General features: G+C 39.6%; 1 protein-coding gene across 2 annotated transcripts in view; it reads right to left on the bottom strand.

Annotated features, from left to right (window-relative positions):
* The window catches only part of XKR4 (XK related 4), a 231573-nt gene that overhangs the window by 82467 nt on the left and 127537 nt on the right, over positions 1-21569 (bottom strand). For both annotated transcript variants that reach the window (XR_014882507.1, XM_085221118.1), the window contains exon 2: positions 7923-8122. Coding sequence is in view for 1 of the 2 variants with exons in the window: in XM_085221118.1 (XP_085077244.1) it covers positions 7923-8122 (200 nt within the window). In the remaining variant the exon portion in view is untranslated. The remainder of the gene's footprint in view (positions 1-7922; positions 8123-21569) is intronic.

The following is a 21569-nucleotide window of genomic DNA, read 5'->3' as shown; positions in this document are numbered from 1 at the left end:
CACTGCAGAATTGTGTTGAAATGCTTTTGAAAAACTCTTTGAATAGAATAAGATTACTATTAATTTGTTCAGTACTGATTACACTTGAAACCAATCTTGTCTGAATAATTTCTCTTAATGACCTCAGTTATAAAAAGTAATATACTAATAAGGTTTTGGGAGACATCATAAACATAGAAAATGAAAATGATATGTGGAAAAATCAGAAGTACCTTGCAGACTGGAAAAATAAAAAAAAGAGATGAAATTGCATTATATGTAATTGTTTAGTTGCCAACAAAATTTTTTAATGCAATTAAAGACTCATCAGAGTGACACGAACACTAGAAGAGCCCATGTATTTCAAAGAATCATGAAGTAACTTGAATTAATCTGTGCAATGTCTGAGTTAACGTGGAATTACAATTCTAGCATTGCCAGTAGAATTGCTAGTAGAAAGATGAGAGGCACTGGCAAAATACAGTCTGGAGTTCTCTGTACAGTCTTGGTCAGTCATATTCCCCAATGATGAATTCAATCTGGTACTCACGAAGGCAGTCTGTGAAGATAATCAAGAAAATGAGTCTCCTATTCCCTAGTTTGGTCTGTCTATCACAGTAGTCTCACTGGGTAGGAGAGAGCAGGGCAATGGCTCGTCTGGAAAGGATGCTTGTTTGGACTGGCTGGTGCCAAACAAAATGAGGAATAGCAGAAGTCTGACTACTTTTCCCTCTGTGGAGGCTTTCATTTGTCTTTTTTTCCTCTTTAACTTGACTGTTTTTTTCCCCACAACATTTAAAGAAAAATAATTATCCTTGAGAAGTCTGCTGTTCTTTTATATTTGATTGGAATAGTCCAGTGGCTCAGATATTCTTAAAAGTTAGGACTGAAGATCAAATGGACTATATAATCACAAAAGCATCATTTCTGTAGGAAATGTATAAAATCAAGGATAATTTAAGAACAAATAGGGACAGACTACTGATGAAATTAGAAAGTCAAGAAAGCAGCAGTAGGTCTCTATCAGAGAACTACACTTCCAAGTGGCATTCTGGGGACAAAAGATATAACTAGATAGAAGTAGTTTTAAGATTCTAATCCGGTTATGAAACCGGATCAACTGCCTTCAGGAAGTCCTCTCTTGTTCTATCGGAAACATGGATGAGTTAATATACTGGCTCTACCCTAATGAGTGCAATAAAACACTTTAAGATTTGCAAGGGGAGTGTATACAGATCAGTTTAAGTCATTTGCCAATGATTCTTTTACTCCAAGTATACCATGCTTGTTCATCTTTGTCACTGAAAATCTGTTTTGCCAAGCTGCAAGCAGATTCTGTGACTATTGCTTGCTCTGCTTTTCTTTCTCTTTGGGAAGTTCGGAAGCTGGATTGCAGTGGCGCAGAACCTTGACAGCAGAGAGAAAAGTAGTGGCAGCCTGCCCAGAACTCAAGAGCTAAACCTTATTTCCATACAAATATATATCAAATTGGATAAGAATTTCCATCAACTTTTTTTTTTTTTTTTTTTTAAATCCAAAAAACACTGAAAATATACACAGCACATTACGCAGTAATCCAGAATTGCTGTAAAGGTCACAAAAAAGGAGAAGCTATGCAAAATGTAGTGCTGGCCTCACAAAGCAAAACAACAAAACAAAACAAAACCACACCAAAAACAAACAAAAAACCCCTCCAAAACCTAAATGACTTTCAGTTCATTGCACTGATGTGAAAAGAGTTTGAATTTCTGACGCACAAGGGTGAGTTTTCCCAGAGGATTTTATAATGAGCGACGTAACACATTATTTCTTTCAAAAAGACAAAGCTAGGACTTATCAACCATGTCACAAACTACCAGTGAGATCCCAAAATTCTGTTCAGCTGAGGCAGTAGCAGCAACCTGTCTGGAGTAGAAAGACTGGAGAGTAATTCTTGGTAACACTGTGGATTTTTGTATGCACTACCAGTGTATGAACAGCGCTGGGTTTCCAGCAGAGCTGGTAGAAACTGGGAAAACAGTTGGCCAGTGAGATCTCGTGGAAACAAAATTTCAGCAGAATTCAGTGGCTCTGTGATTGTGTGGTAACTTTAACAAAATTTGATTAATTTATTAATTGTTCTCATTTTGCTTGCACACTACTGTCTATTTTAAGAACTTTGATTAGACTTTGATTAAACTTTGATAGAGACTTTGATTAATAGAACTGTATGGAAAAGCCAGAACAAACCCCTAGGGGCTGATGGAGAAAAAAAAAAAACAGTTAAGTGCTGACTAGTGAGCATAATTTGCAGTAATATGCAGTAAACAGGAATGAGAAACTAATCTATAATTTAAACAATGCTTTAATTAATACAGCATAAATAAAGAAGTCTGTGGTAAATGCAGGGAGGAATCTTGTCTATCTGCTCATCTATGAGTAGCTAGAACATCTTGAATATCCTTGAATAAGACATTAAGACATAACTGCTAACACATAGGAGTCCCAACCAGGCAGTCGCCAGGCTTGTATGTTTGCTTATTTTCACAAATTTTAAGACAGGGAGTCTTTCTAAAATCAAGTGGCATAATAGGGAAACCCAAGGAAATAAAAGGAAAAGGCCCAATGATGTTTGCCAGTTTGAGGGAGAGATTCCAAAATGAGGTGACACGGGAAGGGACTGGATCACATGACAGTGTGTAACCTCTATGAGCTGAATGGCACATTTCTGCCCCGAGAGTCCAACTGCATCTTGCTGTGACCCAATCAAGCAAACAATGAAGAAAAGTGCCTGAGTGGGGTCCACCAGTGTGCCGCCATGAGAATGCCAGTGATATGATCACACAACTTGTGTGAGATGCCAGGCGGGACTTTCCATCATTAAACTGAAGATTTATAATTGTGGCCTGCAGGCAGGTTGGCCTAAAGTTGTGGTGGAATAGCTCCCTAAGCCAGTTTGCTAATCCAGGTCTGTCAATTTTTCTGTCAACGCATGGACCTGTCAAGCCAGTCCAGCAAATGTAGTTGTGTGGGTCATTATGATGGATGACCAGAGATCCAAACAAAGAAAAGTGTGATGGCCTTTAGACTGATCTCACCCTGTAGACAGTCTGTAGCAGTTTACTGTGGAGCATGAAGATACTGGTTATTTATTAAGTAGCTGGAAAGGTAGGGGCATTTTAAAGGGAATTATGTATAGTCTAATGAATTTATTGGGTAGTTCTATAGTCCAAACACTTTCAACTTTGGTATTCCAGCTGTGACTTGAATAACCAAAGGTGCAGTGAAGAACCTGGCTGTCCAGCCCTGGGAGCAGAACTGAAAACATGGAGCAAAGGACCCAGATCTACATGGAATCTCAGGTGATCAGCACAGGCTTGCAGTGAGATTGTTTAGCTCCTCCTGATCTCTGGGATATTAGTGTTAGACTAGTAGCTGATCTAGTAGCTGAGCTATCTCATTTGCAAGCAACTTTAGACACTTCTGTCCACATACACTTATGCAAATTGATGTAGGATGAGCATCAGTTGTTTCAGTGAACTTTCTGCCACCACCCCCCACACATGCAGAGCTGCCTCATTCCTCACCAAGAATAAGGCTGGTGCAGCTACTGACTCCCACCATGAAGCTTCTTAGATTACTTTTCTATAGAATAATTAAGAGAGAGAGAAGAAAAACAAAAAAAGCAATGCAGTTTGGAGGTGCTGCTGGCTCAGCAGAGAAACTGCTGTGGGAGTAATGTGCACAGAGCACATGAAGAAAAAGGTAGGGGAACAGACTCTACAAGGAAAAGACTGAGAAATTACTTATTTTGTAGGCACTTCTTCTAGACAGTAGATATTTCTTCAAACACAAAGGACCAGAGTGGAAAAGATCGAAGCAATAGGTAAAATGAAGGAGAGGAGATTAGCAGAGCTCCAATATCATAATTAAATTATCTTTCTTGAAAAATTAGTGCTAAGAAATCATCTGTTTCCCACATAATGCATTTTACTCCTTCCTCTGTGGGACAGATCTGATTGCTGATTGCAGGCAGAATAAGACAGACCATTGCCTCTAATTTTGAAAGTTTTAAGAAAATCTTAAAGAATCAGATTTGAAATAATAAGTGTGAGAACATGACTTGAACCATTTTTTCAATACTCAGATTTCTCTGGATACCAATGCAAAAGAGAGAAGCCATTCCTTCGTGACTGTTTACAGCCTTTGGTCTAAGCAATACATTGCTGCAGCAGTCACGGTGAACAGTAGTACACAGCAAGTTTTTTTTTTATTCATGTTTAGTGTGCCTGTGCTAGTGCACCTCATGATGCATCCTCCGGGCTTTTGAAATGGCCCTCACTGCAATGTATGAAAAACTAAAGAGGGAGAGTTTCACATGCACTGCACAGTGTTCTTCTTGATCTTCATAAAATCAAGGGCCACTAAGATGATAAGAGGGCTGGAGCACCTCTCCTATGAGGAAAGGTTGAGGGAACTGGGCTTGTTTTGTGTGAAGAAGAGGTTTTGTGGAGACCTCACTGTGACCTTCCAGCACTTGAAGGGAGCATATGAGCAGGAAGGTGAACAACTGTTTACATGGGTCGATAGTGATAGAACAAGGGGGAATGGTTTTTAACTAACACAGGGGAGGTTTAGGTTAGATATTAGGATGAAATTTTTCACACAGTGGGTGGTGACACACTGGAACAGGTTGCCCAAGGAGTTTGTGGATGTCCCATCCCTGGAGGCATTCAAGACCAGGCTGGATGTGGCTCTGGGCAGCCTGGTCTGGTGGTTGATGAGCCTGCACATAGCGGGGGGGTTGAAACCAGATGATCATTGTGGTCCTTTTCAATACAGGCCATTCTATGATTCTATGACTTATGCACATATCTGTATTTATTTATTTATTTATTTTTTTTGATTAGCAGGGCTTCATGACTGACAGAAGTAGTCAAAGACACCCATCGATCACTCTTAACAAAAGAGGGAAATCTGCAGCCATCTTGTATTGTCCTTCTGAAAATTATGCTATTTTTGTGCATTCTGAAGGGAATAAATGCAATTTCATAAATAAAATATTTAACAGTTTCTCTTGTGGTCATTAATGGCTTGATATTAAAAAAAAATCCTGCTTAGACAGTAAGGTATTTCCAGTATCATTCACTCCCTGTGCCAAATTTGTGGTTTGTGATGGAAGCATACTTTCAAGAAGGTGAACCAGTGATCTTGGCACATACCAATTATCATGATAATTCATTTTTGTGAGTGAGAAGGAGCAATAACAAAAAGCAAACACCGTTCTCTCAACAAAGAAAACCGATCCAAACCTCTCTTTATTGATCCATTTTAGGAATCTCTGTATCAGGCTCAGTGAGTGGACAAGGAGCTGAAGTGTGTATGGTGTAGATAGGTGTTTTTAAACACGTAGTTGAAGCAAGAGAGAATTTATCCTCTCCTTATGCAACCTCACGGCAAATCTGCCATCCAATTGTACAGTGCATTATCTTCAACATTCCTTCAAAAGAAGCACAGAAAATAAAGGATTTTCACAGCTGGCAATGTACTAAAATATATTAACTTTCACCAGGAGAATATAATGGAACTGCTGTTTAAGAAAATACTACAAACTTGTTTAATTTTCTTAGTTTTTTAAAGTGGAAACTTTCTCCTTAGATGATGGAAGAGAATGGGGGAAAAGAGAATCAGTAAATATTTTCACCCTTCTCAGCTGAAATAAATAATTATAGTTTTATCCCTTTCAGGTTTCCGATATACAGATTTCAGAGTTGATTACAGCCTTCAGGAACAATCTTTGCCTTCTAAATTGAAGTATTCCAGGTTTTCTTTAATTAACAACTACTTATATAGTACATCACAGGCTTAGTGCCTACTCACAAGCCACATTTCTCATAGATCTGTTATTGCACAAAAATGAGTGTAAGAGGCCTTCTGTATTAATAGTTTATGAAGATACCTCAATTACAGCTGACCATACAGTATTCTTGCTATGTTCTTCTCCCAAGCCTCTCTCTGGAGTCTCTTTTTCTGGAGGGCCAAAGCTTCCTGAAGTGATAATACAATCTCCTGAACAATAACAATTTGGACTTGGTGTGGGGCAGCATCATTTTGAGAAATAGCTGTAAGAAGTGCTTAGGCAACCCAATTTGTACAGAGCATCAACTAATTAAAGTAGAAACTCTGGCTTTCTTTTCCCCTTAAGGTAACAAAGTTTTAGATCTAAAGAAACAAAACAAACAAACAAAACAGCAACAAAAACACACACAGGAAGGATAGCCTGTATTAGACATCAGTTCAAAGAGGAATAAATGAAAAAAAGTCTGATTTATCCACAGGAAACTGCCCAGGATCAAGGTTTTCCGTCACCTACTTTATTCCCATTTTCTTTTCTCCTAATCAGTCTCACTGCATGTTACTGACAATGAACTAACAAGATGAACTTCCTGGAGCAAGGTGCTGCTACAGTTCAGTCCAGTACAGAAGCACTTTCCTTCCTCTGTCCTTCCTCCTTTCTTCTCTTCAGTCTCATGATATTTGTGTTACCTTCTGAATCCCAAGTTCTTACTCACTTGCCAATAATTTCTGCCCACATGCAGCCATAAGACAAAACATTAGTGCAATATGAAAGAACAAGCTGTCAGATAACCCAAGGTAGAATCAAAAAAGAAGCAGAGAAGGAGGTATTTCTATATCTGTATAGCTGATTGACAAGTCCTGTGGAAGGACATGTGCATGCCTTTACCATTTTAAAAAAGTAATCATGCTTGCTGAAAGCATCAGCCTTAGGAAGAATCATAGAATCACAAGGTTGGAAATTACCTGCAAGATCATCTAGTCCAACTGTCCTCCCATTACCACTGCTACCACAAGCACTAAGCCATATCTCGCAGCTCCTTGTACAGACACCTCTTGAACACTGCCAGGGCCGGTGACTCCACCACCTCCCTGGGCAGGCCATTCCAGTGCCTGACCACTCTATGAGAGAAAAAGTTCTTCCTTATGTCTAACCTAAACCTCCTCTGGTACAACTTGTGGCCATTTCCTCGGGTCCTGTTTGTTGCCTGGGAGAAGAAGCTAAACCCCTCCTCATCACAACCTCCCTTCAGGAAGTTGTAGAGTGCAATAAGGTCTCCCCTGAGCCTCCTGTTCTCCAGACTAAACAATCCCAGCTCCCTCAGCCACTCCTCATAAGACTTGTGCTCCAGACCCCTCACCAGTTTCGTTGCCCTTCTCTAGACATGTTCCAAAGCCTCAATGTCTTTCTTGTAGTGAGGGGCCCAAAATGAACACAATACTCAAAGTGCTGGCCTCACCAGTACTGAGTACAGAGGGATGATTACCTCCCTGCTCCTGCTGGCCACACTATTTCTAATGTAGAAACCCATAACTTGAAGGAATTAGTGCTCTTGTAATGCTCAGCAGCTGACTTGTATTATTTTAGATAAAAATGGCTGAGAACTGATGGATACTTATTCCATAGACACCAGCATTTTCTTCACAGAATATCTGCTTTCTTCTGTACTATCTTCTGTTTTGCATAATACCATATGAAAGTCATTTCTAGAGTTTGGAGCTTTTTGAAGGTTCACAAGAAAAAGCAGAGGGAGAAGAGCTGTGCCCTGGGCGATGCAGTTTTAACATTGTCCTAGTGGATAATCACAAGAGGTCTTCTATTACAAGACTGCATAGAAAGAAAGCACTGTAAATCCTACCCACAACCCAGGACAATAAGAAACGTTAAAAAAAAACAACAACAACAAAACAACAATAACAGTACAGGCTTTCCTGACAAAGTCATAGTTAACAGCTTAATGGAAGCTAGTAGACAAGATTTGCTCTTTATGAAAGGAGTATGAGGCACACAGCAGTTTGAAATGTGCATAAATTAGCTCCTCCTATCTTGCAGGAAGAACTGCATCTTCCTAAAATGCTAAAAGCAAGTAGATTAAATGAACTCCTACCTTGGAGAGCCTGGAGTGTACGAGTCTGTACAACAATACAGAGCTGCAGGACCAGCTGTGGAGCACTTTCCAGAAACGTGGCTAGCAAATGCAGCATACTCACATCTGCATACTCATACACCATTTTCCAATAAAACCGCCATCTGTCATTCTCTCCACTCTGTCGACTCCGGATACCCAAGTATATAGTGTGGAAATACCTGGAAATAAAAGAGATAAATTATAGAAACGCAGAATGATATTTTACAGGTAACAGTTTTCTCAAAAATAACCTATATTTAGTTATTTTACTCAAAAATAACCTATATTTTCCCAATGTTCTTCAATCTTCTGAACATTGATTTAAAAGGAATATCATACTGTAATTTGTAATAGTTGATGTGATCATAGTAAACTAAACTGAGGACAAGATTTGCCTTTATAAAACTGTTTAAAAAGCTTAGCATTATATACATACATTTGTTAAATAGTACCCTTTTCACGGACCCAATTTTCTGAACAGAAATGTAGGGGAGATAAATTGATTATCTGGTCTCCCTTGGAGCTTTTTCAAATAATAGTGGGAAAAAAACCTGATTTTGTGATGTCCTCTACTCAGAAACTGCAAAGAACTTAGTCCAGGTCTGTGGAGCTCTATGTGGTCTTGGAAGACCACCAAGGCCAAGCCTTACTATGGATGAGCTCCTGATTCTCCACATGTCTAGAGTCTACTATACTATGTTACAGATACAGCCAAATGCATAGTGATTTTTCTCATAGATTGAGTATTGTAGAAAGACAGATCTATCAGTGAGTTCCTATTTTAGGAGGAGTGTAGATCTGGCTGAGTAGCCTTGGTGATGGAAACTAACTCACTATGACTGCTTCTGTGCAGCAGCGGGGAGCACCAGCAGGAGCCAGGTGCCCAACGGGCTCATGGCTGTAATTGACAGATAAGGGAATTAATAAATTATATTTATTATATAATTATATATAATTAATAATAGAACCATAGAATCCTAAAATTATAGAATGCCATGGACAGGGTTGCCAATGACTGGATCAGGCTGGTCAGGGCCCCATCCAACCTGGCTGTGAACACCTCCAGGCATGGAACATTCATAACTTCTCTGGGGAGTCTCTGCCAATGCCTCACCAGCCTCCGAGTAATGAATTTCCTCCTAACATCTAACCTTAATCTCCTCTCTTTTAGTTTAAAGCCATTCCCCTTTATCCTACCACTATCAGATGGTGTAAAAGTTAGACTCTCTCAGGTTTATAAGCTCCCTTCAAATACTGACAGGCCACAATGAGGTCTTCACAAAGCCTTTTCTTCTCCAAGCTGAAAAGGCCCAACTCCCTCAGCCTTTCTTCATAGGAGAGGTGTTCCAGCTCTCTAATGGGCAAAAAGTATGTGTCTGCTCCGATGGCCTGTGCAAGCAAGTGGAGAATATCTGGCCATCAGCCAACAACATAGATTTCAGTGGATGCCAGAGTAATGTCTGCTTTAGAAAGCAAGGGATATCCTATGACAGCAAAGCCACCTGACTGCTGGGATGCTTTCCATGACCCTTGAAGAACCTGCAGTGTTCTCCTGTGACATGGGCCATAGCACAATAATCACTCTGCATGGCCTCTGGTCTGCTCTACTCTCACCTGCCAGGTGTGGGGTAGGAGCTGAAGGAAAGAGAAAATCTGCATCATAGGAAGCTTTTTATCTTGGTGTTCTGTCAGAAAATCTGGACTCCCACTCTGCTCCTACAAACATAGTTTGTAATAATAATTGAGGCTAGCTCAATAATAATTGAAAAAACAGTCTAACTTGATGAAAAGTTTTCAAGATTAAGATACTGTCTTGAATCAGGGCATCTTGCATCCTATCCTACTGGTGTGCCCTGTTGGGCTACTAAATGAACTGGATCTCTCATTCTCTTTCTCTCTCTGAATCTGTCACATCATGGACCTGAAGTAATTTCTTATGAGCACAGTGAATTGTGAGGACTATATGTATCAGCTGCATGTAACCTTTTGTTCTAATCAGTTCTAACTCCAGAAGTACCTGGGTATTCTGACTGACAGAAGAGCCTAGGGTTCAGCTGCCTCTGAAGAAAATGACCTCTGTATTTGCACCCAACATACCCTCATACCCAATGTACACATTGGAGCAACAGCTTCACTCAGGAACATACATCGAACAAAACCAGGGAGCAGCACAGAGCTCATATCTTAGCCAGCAACACTTCTTCTACTGACAACACAGATCACAGCAACAGAAAAGCAAGAAACATTAAAATCACATTTAAATTAAAACTGCATCAGGTGGCTCTGAATTATAGGAGTATCTTTTTTTTTTTTTTTTTTTTTTTAATATATTTTGCTAGCTGAGTCCTTTCAACACCTAAGTTTTTGGTTGCAATTGATTTAGTTATTCTTAGGTCTTTAGAGTCCTGCATCACAACAGGGACAGGCAAGATTTGCATGCTGTTCTGCAGTTTGTGTTTTGTGGGTTGTTTGTTTTGTTTTGGCCTGATTCATGTGTCCTTCCAAGGGGCACACCTGGGAATAGTGCACTTAGTGGGGCAGACAGCCTCTTCAGCATCCTTCTTTTGAGATATCCCTGACCCTTGCTATAAATATCTAAAGTAGCTTTGTCTGCTGAAGGTTGTGCCAGGAAGCTCTAACCCTGCCAATGGAGCCATCTGCAACTTCAGTTTTACAGCATTTGTGCAAAAAATACTTTTCCTATTAGGAAAATGACATGCTGTGCCAGGCAACATCCCTTAGGGTTCTTCACCTGCTCTGCAGAGTGGTTGTGCATGGCAAATACGTTGTGATTAATGAACCCTTATGGAAATATTTCCTCTCCCATTGCACTTTATTGTGAAACATTGGCAGTGAGTTATTGGGGACTGGGGAGTCATTGCTCTTTGTCTACTTTATTCTCTGCAATTTAGACAAGAGGCAGAGGAAGAAGATACTTTCTCTTTTTGCACACTAGGGACCAAATTTCAGCCCAGGGTGTTTATTTCTGTCCCATCAATTTTGGCCAAATTAATTGCTGGCTAAAATGAGCATTTACACACATAATTACTGTCACTGATTTATAGGCACAATCAGGTGATTAGACAGCTAAACATCCTCATCTGCATCCACAATTAATTGCACCAGCAATTGATGTTATGTGTGCAAATTAGCAGTTATTAAAACAAAAAGATTGTTTCATAAAATGCTTCATATATCAAAGACACTTCATACCCACGGTTAAATTTTAACAAAGAAGAGAAAGTTCTTTCCTTGTTGGGGTTTCCAAATATAGTTTAGCACTGCAATAATGACACATTCTATTATATATATATGCATTATGTAATTGCATCTTAGACACTGTTACTGAAGTCCTATTGTCAGCAAATGCTATAAATGCTATGCAGACACACTCAAAGGCAGTTCCCGCCCTGAAGAGTTGTTCTCATTCTGGTCGTCTGGTATCATTCTAGTGGAGCTCACATTTCTCCTGAGTTCAAGCTGTGGCCCTTAAGTACAATCACATTCAAGCAAGATATAAGAAGGACTCATGACAGCTCTGGCTTTGAAACTATCTTAGGTTCATTGTGGAGCACACTGCTCAAACATGAAGTTTCAGATGCGTTATTATTTGAGTAGTGATTGTATCTTAAGACCTAAACTTTGGCAGTATGCAGTTCCCTACAAATAGACAAAAACTGCCTACTCATTTCCCCAAAAAGCATTTCATTGACACGAAAATAAATGACAAGAAATGGTTAAATGAGAGTTTGGGCACTAGAGGCGGAAAGGAAGAATGGGAACTATGGCAACAATACTGCCATCTAGGAAAGCAACTACTTCATCTAGTAAGATTGTTATGTTTGCAGAGAAAATCTTAAGTAACAGAGTTTCCTAAAGCTAGAAAAAGTTAGAAGACTAAAAAATTACTACCAGAAAGTGACATCAGATATTTTAAATTATTTTACTTCCTCTGAAGCCAGAGCACTGCTTAGCTTGTCAACAATGATATAAGCAAGCTTACTACTCAGCATGAAGAGAAGGGAGTAGGAAGTAATACTTCCTATATTCCTAATAATCAGATAGCAAGGTATATATTGCTCTTTGAGAACTGATGCCTTGTTTACTCTCAGGAGGAAACAGAGAATGCTTCAGCATGTAATTGCTTTAATTTATTTCAGTATATCACAAGACATGGTATACATTCCATTGACTTCAGGGTTATGATTTATATCTGGGACAAGATCTTGAATGACATTCTTTTTCCATTATATTAATGAAGGAAGGCAGTAAAGTCAAAAGCAAACAAAAAAGCAGGTTAATCCCTGTGCTGCCTACAAAGTGTTCATGATGTAAGCCAAACAGAAGGAAAAAGTCACCTATATTTGTAACAGTGAGAAAAATTATGTGCTATGGTAGATCCATTCATTCTCATGAGAAGATGGCTCTCCAGAGTTTCAAAAATCAAGAATTCTCATTTTGCTCCAGGTTTCCATCCTAAACTTGAGGAGAGGTCAGCTTTGAGTGAGATATCTACATCTAAAATACATCTGGTGACATTTTAATTGCATAATTAAAGCATGCCCAATTGTGCATTTAATTGAGATGTGGTAGTGTAATTATATAATTATAATTTGGTATTATAATACCAAATATTTATAAGAGTTCTTTCCAAGTTTAAAGGGCTTTACAAACAGTAGTTGATTAACTGGGATGCATGTAAATAGTCTTACAGGATTCACAGCCCAGGAATTGGCAGCTAACCAACCTAAAACCTTCCTGTGAGAGCAAGGTATAGCATTCACTCAAACTCAAAACCAGGTGTGGTTCTCTAAGCCAGTAATGGAAATGAATTGTCCTTATCTGGTTTGCAAAAAAATTTTCCCTTCTTTCTCCCTTGTTTTAAGGAATGTGTTTGTCTTGAATACTCCTGTCCAGATAGTACTCCCTCAGCTCTTACTCCAGTACAAGGCAGACAAAGAAACCTCCCAAATACTTTGCAAACAGGAGGCAATTCCTCAGATCTCAGATATTCTAGAAGAGAGAACTGAGTAGGACATGAAAACCAAATCCTGATTGCTTGTGGACCTGTTCCCTTGAGTGCAGAACTGATCTCATTACCCATGATTCGGCTTCATCAAGGTCTTTCAGTCTGCTGAGCTTCTCTGGGATTCCTATCCCAAATTTTGCCATTTGTCCTCACCTCCTTTCTTCCAGCTGCGCATTTTATTGTACATCTTTAGCTAGAAATTGAGATTAAGAACAGTTACATTCAGTACCTCTTTGTTTAGACAGTGTGGGCAAGTATGGGCATGCACAATCATAGAGCCACATGCAAGCCCAGTCTGGTTATGGCTCTGAGCATTTCTTGCTACAGATTTTCATGTTAATGAAACCATCCATCTGATGGTAATACACGCAGCTCTGGAAAAAAGCCTTCAGTTTAGAAGTGTCAAAGATTATATTGCTACCATGTGCTTCATCTAAAAAGTCCTTAGGATGATACACATGAATGAGAAGCCATTTGCATTCTTTGGAAAAAATGGAAATGTTCTGATTTCATGCCTCATGTAGTCCATATTTATTACAATTGCCTAAATCAGTAGAGGACATTTGCTTATGTTACATAATCTACTGAAACATTTGCGAGAAGATCAAAAACCATTAATGGCTAGCTGCAGCAATCCGAGATGCTTATTCTGATGTCTAATTCGCCCTGGCATCAAACAGTGCATTAAACAATTTAGCCATACCATGAACAATTGCTCCTTTTGTGTTTGAGGTGAGGAGAATAAAAATCACAATTGAAGAGCTAAAAAAAAGTAGAATAAACAGCAATTCAGATAAATGGTATTTTCTTCTGTTGCCTAGTTACCAGAAAAACTTAACTGTATTTGTATCTCAACAGTATTTGTTGTGTTAAATAACAACAGATTGTTCTGTTTTGCTTCTTATTAGGTAAGCATGGGTTTGCTTTCTTATTAGTTAAGCATGAATACATAAAAAAAAAAAGTTTATTTAGCAGGAATTTTTACTTTCTTATCAGAACATTCTAATGATTATTCTGTTTGCTCTGAAGAAAGGGATAAATCAGTTCAGTTTTAATTCCCTTTTCCAGGAAGGTACAAGCTGTAACAGCCAATTCTTAATTTTCCAATCAAATTATTTTTTGATGGGAGCATTAAGGTTTAATGTGCAAAGGGAAACCACAACACATCCTGTAGCACAGCAGTGACCAAAGCTTGTCCAACCAAGCATGGCTCTGGCAATTTACCAGCAGCTAAATGTATGGGCTTAATTTACTTTAAATTATGAGTGCAATGTCTTCACCTGTGTCACTGAGATGAGGTCCACATGAGGACAGATCCCAATGGGGAATATTTCATCATAAAAACTTTTAAAAGCCTTATTTCCAGAACATACCTACTTATCAAAACTAAAACCAAGCCCCCACTTCTTGTATTTAATTTCCCCTTAAAGTGTTAAGATTTCAGTGAAATATCTCCTTTAATACAAAGCAAAACACTTTATAAGCGTAAACAAAGTGATTACATCCGTTTCATTGCAACCACTAAAGCGTTCTACAGCATATTCCATGACTGGGTGATCCCTCCCAAATGGCCATGACTGATAGCAGCATTTTATGGCCATCTGAATTTTCATGGCTAGCTGAATTAATCAAATGTGACCAGTCAACCCCAGCACTCCTCCTTATCTGACAAGGCCAAACTGTGGACATGCAGTATGTGAAGTGCTGGTGTAGGGAGATGGTAGAAGCAGGTGTGATGAAGTGCGAGTTTAATAAGGAACAGACAAGATGGCCAAAGGAAACCCAGCATTCATGCATTTTCTTCATACCATAGGCCAGAATAAAAAATGAAAATGAAGAAACAAAATGAGAAAAATGTACAGCCTGCTATACATCTCACAGCATTTCTTCAGACCAGTTGTTGCCACTGATGCTGTGTAACATCCACTTTTTCTATTTTAATCAGAGACTAGCATTTAGATATTTAGCACAGCTAACAGCTTCTACTCATGTTTCCTGTATTACATCACACACCTGTGTGCTCTTTAACCACAATGTCTGCTTCATCAAAAGCCGATGAAATTGCTGTGAGCCCCAGAGGCCTCTTGGTTTCCACTGCTGGGAAATACAGGAATTTCCTACATGTTACTAAGGCTGCAGCCCTGGAATCAGTTGCCTGTGTGAGAGCAGACCCCTAGGGACAAGAGGCTTCCTAAATGAACACAAAGCGATACCAGAGAGAGCAGAGATCCATGTTCTATATTCCCTGAGAAGCCAAAGGCTGTCCCGCTGTGTCAGAAGGGTCCATACAGGCTTCCTACATCAGCAACCCTTACTCGAATTTATTAGGAAAACATGGCTTTGTTGGTTAATGCTGGGGCAGTCTGAAGAGCTAAATCCAGTTCCTGACTCCTCTTCAGCCTCCTTCTGAGCTTCTTCAGTTTCTACAGACTAAAAGGCTTTTCAGGAGTTTCTATGTAGAAACCTGTCTTTGCCTTCTGAAAAACTTGATTTCTCTGACCAATAGTGGTTGTACAGAATTTCTTTTACCTCTGCTCCTACCTTCCTCCTCATTACCATATTTGCATTCACTTCTATCCGTATCTGCATGTTATTAATCTCAAAACATCCTGGGAAACAACAGATACCAAGAAGAATCAAGGAGCAGAAAATCAGACTTTACGGAGCTTCAGGCATTCCCTGGAAAGGCAGTCAGTCATGGCTAGATATCCTTACCACTCAGCTGCCCCAGAAATATAACCACTATTGTCAGCATCCTCAGTTCACCAGCCTCAAGGGCTGCAGCAAAAACCTAGCTATTGGAAACAGTCCCAATGCTCTCCTTGTGAGACCAGCAGGGAAGATGAACCTGTCTCATGGCTACTTGTTTGACTACACTTGAAGAAATAAACACTTGTAAAGAAGTGGGCATAGCTGAACAGCAGTGCCTCTGACTTCTTCTAGGCACTGGCTAGCAAGTGTATTTTCCAGTCCTCCAGAGAAGCAGCTGTGCAGCATCCCAACGCCAAATTAGGATGAGACTAGAATAAGGCAAAGAGTTCTTGGTGCCTTTCTTAGCCCCTTAGTAGTTTCCATAGGAGCAAAGTACACAGCAGCACACTGCAAATCAAGGTCTCAAGGCTGGAGACATTGCAGCCTGGGGGCAAGCTCACCTCCTGGGTAACAGTGTTTGTTATTCACACTGCACACATGGAGATGCTCAGGCCCCTCTGGGAAGCTGAGTTCTCTCCCAGCATCCATCTTTCAAACCATTTCCAGAGGGACATGGGCTATTTATTGCTCTGAACCATCCGCAGAGGAGGGCTCAACATGGAGATGAAGCTCAGGAGCAGATAGCAGGATAAATACCCTTGAGCATTCCTGTATCAGTTCACGGCCAGCTTTGCTAGGGAACCCTTCAGTGGCAAGCTGGTGAACATCTGGTCAAACTCACCATCTAGAAGAAGCAATAGCTATGCTTTGTTATTTATAAGAACCCATGTTGTCTGTTACTTTCTTTGGTGTCTTTGATAAATTAAATAGATGAAGCTGCCTGCAGAACAGGCAGTTTTCCAGTGTCAACTTCCACAGGACAAGAGCTGACAGCTGCAACCTCCTTGGTCCAAAAAAGGAAAAAAATGTACGTTTTTAAAGCAGTGGAGATGCCTGAAGTACTTTTTGTGGAAGTCAAAGGAATCAATAGTAGTGCAAATACTACAGAATCAGAACGCATAGGGTACAGGCTACATATTATCCTCAAAGACAAAATAAGGCTATATTTTATCCCCACTGACAAAATATTTATATGGAAGGAAACATATTATATCTTTTTTACAAGACTACTGGTGTGTGCCAGGATAAATTTAGTTTGAGTCACTCTTGGAGTCCAGCATGTGAAACAGAAGAAGCTAGCTGCCTCCACTAACCACTAAAAATTAACTATTGGCAACTTTCTCTTCCCCCAAAAACCTTCCGAAATTCTTATATGAGTTTTGTTAGAACTTGCCCGCACTTTCTAGCTTAGAGGAAACATACAGCGGAGAATTCTGTTTGGAAATAACTATGCTGTAAATAACTATTTTTTCAGCCTACTTATACAGAGTCTGTATTTCAGGTTTTCCTTTTGAAGTACTCAGGAAAAGCTTTCAGCAAATCCTCTGATACAGAACACCTAATAAGTTGAACACTCATTGTTTGGATGGAGCAATCTTTAAGATTCAGGAAGGAATGTGGGATTAATCACTCATTAAGATACGAACAGACAGTACTTTTGTGATTTTTATTGATATTCAAATGACTGTCAGTATTATTTAACAGTTCAAGCTAAATTCCAGTTGGTGCTCAGAAGTGGTCCTGACTAATGGAGAATGCATTTTAATTGTTGCCTGCTTGAAGAACTTTATAGAAGATTCAATTCAAAACAAATCTGCCAGCTAATAGTATTAGCAGTGCTGAACAGCATCTCACAAAGTAATGATCTTGAATATTAAGTTGAACACCACACCACGAACTCTATCCACGTGCTTTGCAAATACAAATGCAGCATTCAGAAATCTTTGGAATAACATTTCTGGCTTGTGTTTTGCATAGGGGGAAAAGTCTAGGGCAAATGGCAGCATTTTCATTTCAGCCTTTCATCAGTTCCCATAGGCCAAATCTAAAAAGCTTCAGTGAGAAAAAGACCCTTAGGAATCTAATGGGAACTTTACCCATTTGCACACGTCCTGGTTTGATCTCTTGCCAATATTACAATGTATAGCAGGGTTTTTTTTACTTAAGAGGTGACATGCTCGCAGTAGCACACAAGCCAAAGGAAAAAATAGCACGAGCTGGCAAGACAGCAGTCACATTTATACTTGAAAGCAAATGCTGGTCATTAGAGAACTACAATTTTTAGTTTAATGGAAATTCTCTTTTTCATTATTAGTTGCATCTTATTATACAGGTTTTGAGCTATATAATAAAAAGAGCACCAAGAATAGTAAAATGCCTATAAGAATACATGCCTCAAGGAATAGCTGGTATCAAAGGACATGAATTTATAAGGAATCCTTAAACTCCCTGTGAATTCAATAGCCATTTTGTTTGTAAAGATATTCAGAGAAGAAGGCAAAGAGAACACAGAGACACCACGAGAATGAAGAACAATTTTTCCTTTTTTTAATTGTGACAGGAATCCCCTAGACAAACAGGAGAAAAGAGAGCTGACTACATCAATCTCTTTTATAGCATATTTTGAGAAGGACAACCTAAGGGAAATATAAACACAATGGTCATTGAAAGGGGCATCACATAATAGGCAGGGACTTCAGAGCCTCATAAACATCACATGCTACTTATTAGCTCAGAAAGTATGCATTCCTGATCAGGAGAAGCTCAAATGAAAAGACTATTTAAGAGAAAAAAATTGCATCAGAGAAAATATGTATTATCAGTAAGTGTTGGTCTACGCAGTTACATCCATTTCATTGAAAATATGAATTTAAAATGGTTGATTCAAGCACTTAAACTCCCAACTAGATATTTTCTTTACAAGTGACTTGCTTTGCTGGAAGATTGATTAAGAGTCAGTCTAAGGTAAAGTGGAAGGCTGAATTAAGTCAGTAATGCTGAATTAGTCTCCACCTGAAGGCCTGAAAAAAATAGCTAAGGTTTGGCATATGAACATTTTTAATACTATTTTTAGTAGGGGTAAAAATCTGTAAAGTTCTGCAACACAAACACAATCATTTTTGCATACAGATTCATATGTATAAACCTGTCATTCCCTTTCAATACAGGAATTTTTATTCCAGTAAAGACAGTTATAACAACCAATACAAGGTCTGTAAAACTTAGGAAGCTGTATGGTTAAAAGGTAATTAATATACAAATGTACATTACAAATATTCAGCTATTACTAAACAGAACAAAATCTGTGTGCAGATAAGTTTCAAGTAGTTACACATCTAAAAACAACACTTTCAGTATCAAGTCTGAATTCACTGGCACAAAAGTTGCACTGAAAATTAGTACAATTAATAGCCTAATGTAGCACTGGAGAACTTTTGAGAGGGTAGAACTGGACAGAGGATTGCCAGGAGCCATTGGGCCATCTACTCTTAACTAGAGCAAGGGGGAAAACACTGGAGCCAGAAGGCTCATCTGGGATGTGTGGAGGTGCTGGTCTTCTGAAGCAATGAAATTGCTTCTGAAAAATTCTTTGTGATACCAGGCAGAACACCATTAAGGATTTCAGTAACCATATACAGAAAAAAGTTAACTCATCCAAGTGATGATAGTGTCTCTATCTACAGAGCACTCCTCAGAAAGTAGCCTTCATCCAAGAGATATTCTCTCTTGGGAGGCTAGACCTTAAATGAGCCTGGGGAGGGGTGGATGCAGGGTCCACTACTTCTGGTCACTGAATTGCTTGCATCTGTGCTTCCTGGACCAGCAATACTCCTTCATCAGGCACTCAATCATCAGTTCAGACCATGACATAACAGTTTCCTTACTGGAGGGAACACTGATTTCCTGCTTAGCATCAGGCAATGCTAGCCCTTTGCACATGAGAAGGGAACTGTCCCCAGTGATGGATTCTAAAACACAGTGCAGGTTAGAAATGCTCTGAAGGGTATCTCCAAACCTTGATTTGGCTCTAGTACATCCACTAAGACTGGTGAACTTAGAGTTTACCCTTCCATTACAAACTTAATCACAGCATCACAGTGTGGTTGAGGTTTTAAGGCACCTTTGGGTCCACGTGGCCCAGCTTTTGCTCAAGCAGGGACATGCAGAGCAGGATGGCCAGGCCTACATCCAGGTGGCTTTTGAAGATCTCCGAGGAGGAGGCTCCACAGCCTCTGGGCAACCTGTGCCTGTGCCCCATTACCTGCACAACACATAAGTGCTGCCTGGTGTTCTGAGGGAACCTCCTGTGCTCCAGTTTGTGCCTATTGCCTCTTGTCCTCACACCGAAAGGAGCGTGCCTCCATCCTCTTTGCATCCCAACTTCAGATACTTATACACATTGATAAGATCACCCTGAGCCTCCTCTTCTCCAGGAAGAACAGTCCAAGCTCCCTCAGTCCTCCCTTACAGGAGAGGTGCTCCAGTCCCTGAAGGAATATCCTGAGACTGGGCCTTTTGTCTTGGAAGGTTAATACTGAAACTACGAAGATATTGGTATGGTAGATTTTATGGTCAGTTTTATACATATAGCAGTAGTAAACAAATGAAAGCTTACAAGCAAATTGAATATAAAAAAATGAAATTCTAACATCTGTAGAGCAAGCAGGCAGTTCTTTAACCACCAGTCCCTGCCACTGAAAATCCCTCAAACATATACCAGATGCCAGAGCTTGAATTCCTTGTTCAGATTGAGACCCCACCTCAAATTATCTCCTAACTCCAAGGCTGATTCTTGGCCTATATTACAGTTTATGACTTCTTCAAGGCAAATATGATACATGCCTTTGTAGTGAATTAAAAAACCTCTCTGCTTCGCAAGTGAAACTGAAGTTCTACATAATGTTAACAGTATGGCTGCTAAATAATAAGACTATTTGCATTATTTGCTTAAATTGAAGGCCACTTATATTAACCTAGGCAGCAAATTGCATGAACTTCCTTTAACCTTTGGAAATCATTATGAAATTCAGTATTTTTTGGCTAATTACAGTTACCATTTATGGGGCCTGCATCCTTTCTATGTTAGCTAGGAAAAATACCAGTGTCCCCATTATAGTTCCCATGGATGACCTAAGAGCAGAACAAGATTTTCCATGCATGCAGCAGCTCAGAATTTAAGTAGTATTAGAGGCGAAGATGGAAAGGCATGTAAATATTCCTGACAAAGAACGTAATAAAAGCTATGAAGTGCTCTTAGCTTTTGGTGGGTGCAGCCAAGAACTTGCTCTCTCTGCCGGCATAGCTGACAGCTGACATTAAGAAGAGCGTGGGGAAGCAGGAAAAGTTACTTCTAAAAGTTATTCTTTTCCTATGGAGAATATTATAAAGATAAGGTGCCCTTTTTTAGGTCCACCAGTTTCCTTTCTAACAGCAATTTGTTTGCTTACAACTGGCTCCCAAGTCACAGGTGCCCATAGTGTCCAGTGGAAATTTAGAAAAGGAAAATAACTTGAAAGGCTGCTACAGAACACAGAAATGTGAACGTATAGGAAAGGCAATGCAAATACACAGGGATAAACTGAGCAGCAACTCTTGCATTTTCCAAAGAAAAAGAGGGACTTGTGATAGGTTTAGAGGGAGGGAGACTACTCAGACAGGCTCCAAAAGTGCACAGCCATCGTTGCTCCCCATTTGCCCCTTGCAATACGCCAGACTGTGAATTTTCAGCCTTTCACGCTCTGCTGAGAAATAAATTGTTTGGGTCTAGGAGGTCTAAAGCTAGCTCTACTAAAGGCCTATGTATTAGTGTTCAAAGATGCATATCATTTCCTACAACTAGAGGCAGCCATTTAGATTTGGCAGATGTTATTTTATTTGTTCAGGCTGAAAGGTCACTATAATTCTGCCAGCTTTATTTTTCGTATTTAAAATGTCACCCCAAACAGGTAGCTAAGGTAACGCATTTGCTTTCTACATATCTTCTACCATTTTCCATGTCAGAGAAG

Source organism: Meleagris gallopavo, chromosome 3 (genome assembly GCF_905368555.1).
Source record: "Meleagris gallopavo chromosome 3, MGAL_WU_HG_1.1, whole genome shotgun sequence".
NCBI lineage: Eukaryota > Metazoa > Chordata > Aves > Galliformes > Phasianidae > Meleagris > Meleagris gallopavo.
The sequence above is the reverse complement of the archived record's forward strand: the minus strand, read 5'-3'. Positions and strand labels throughout refer to the sequence as shown.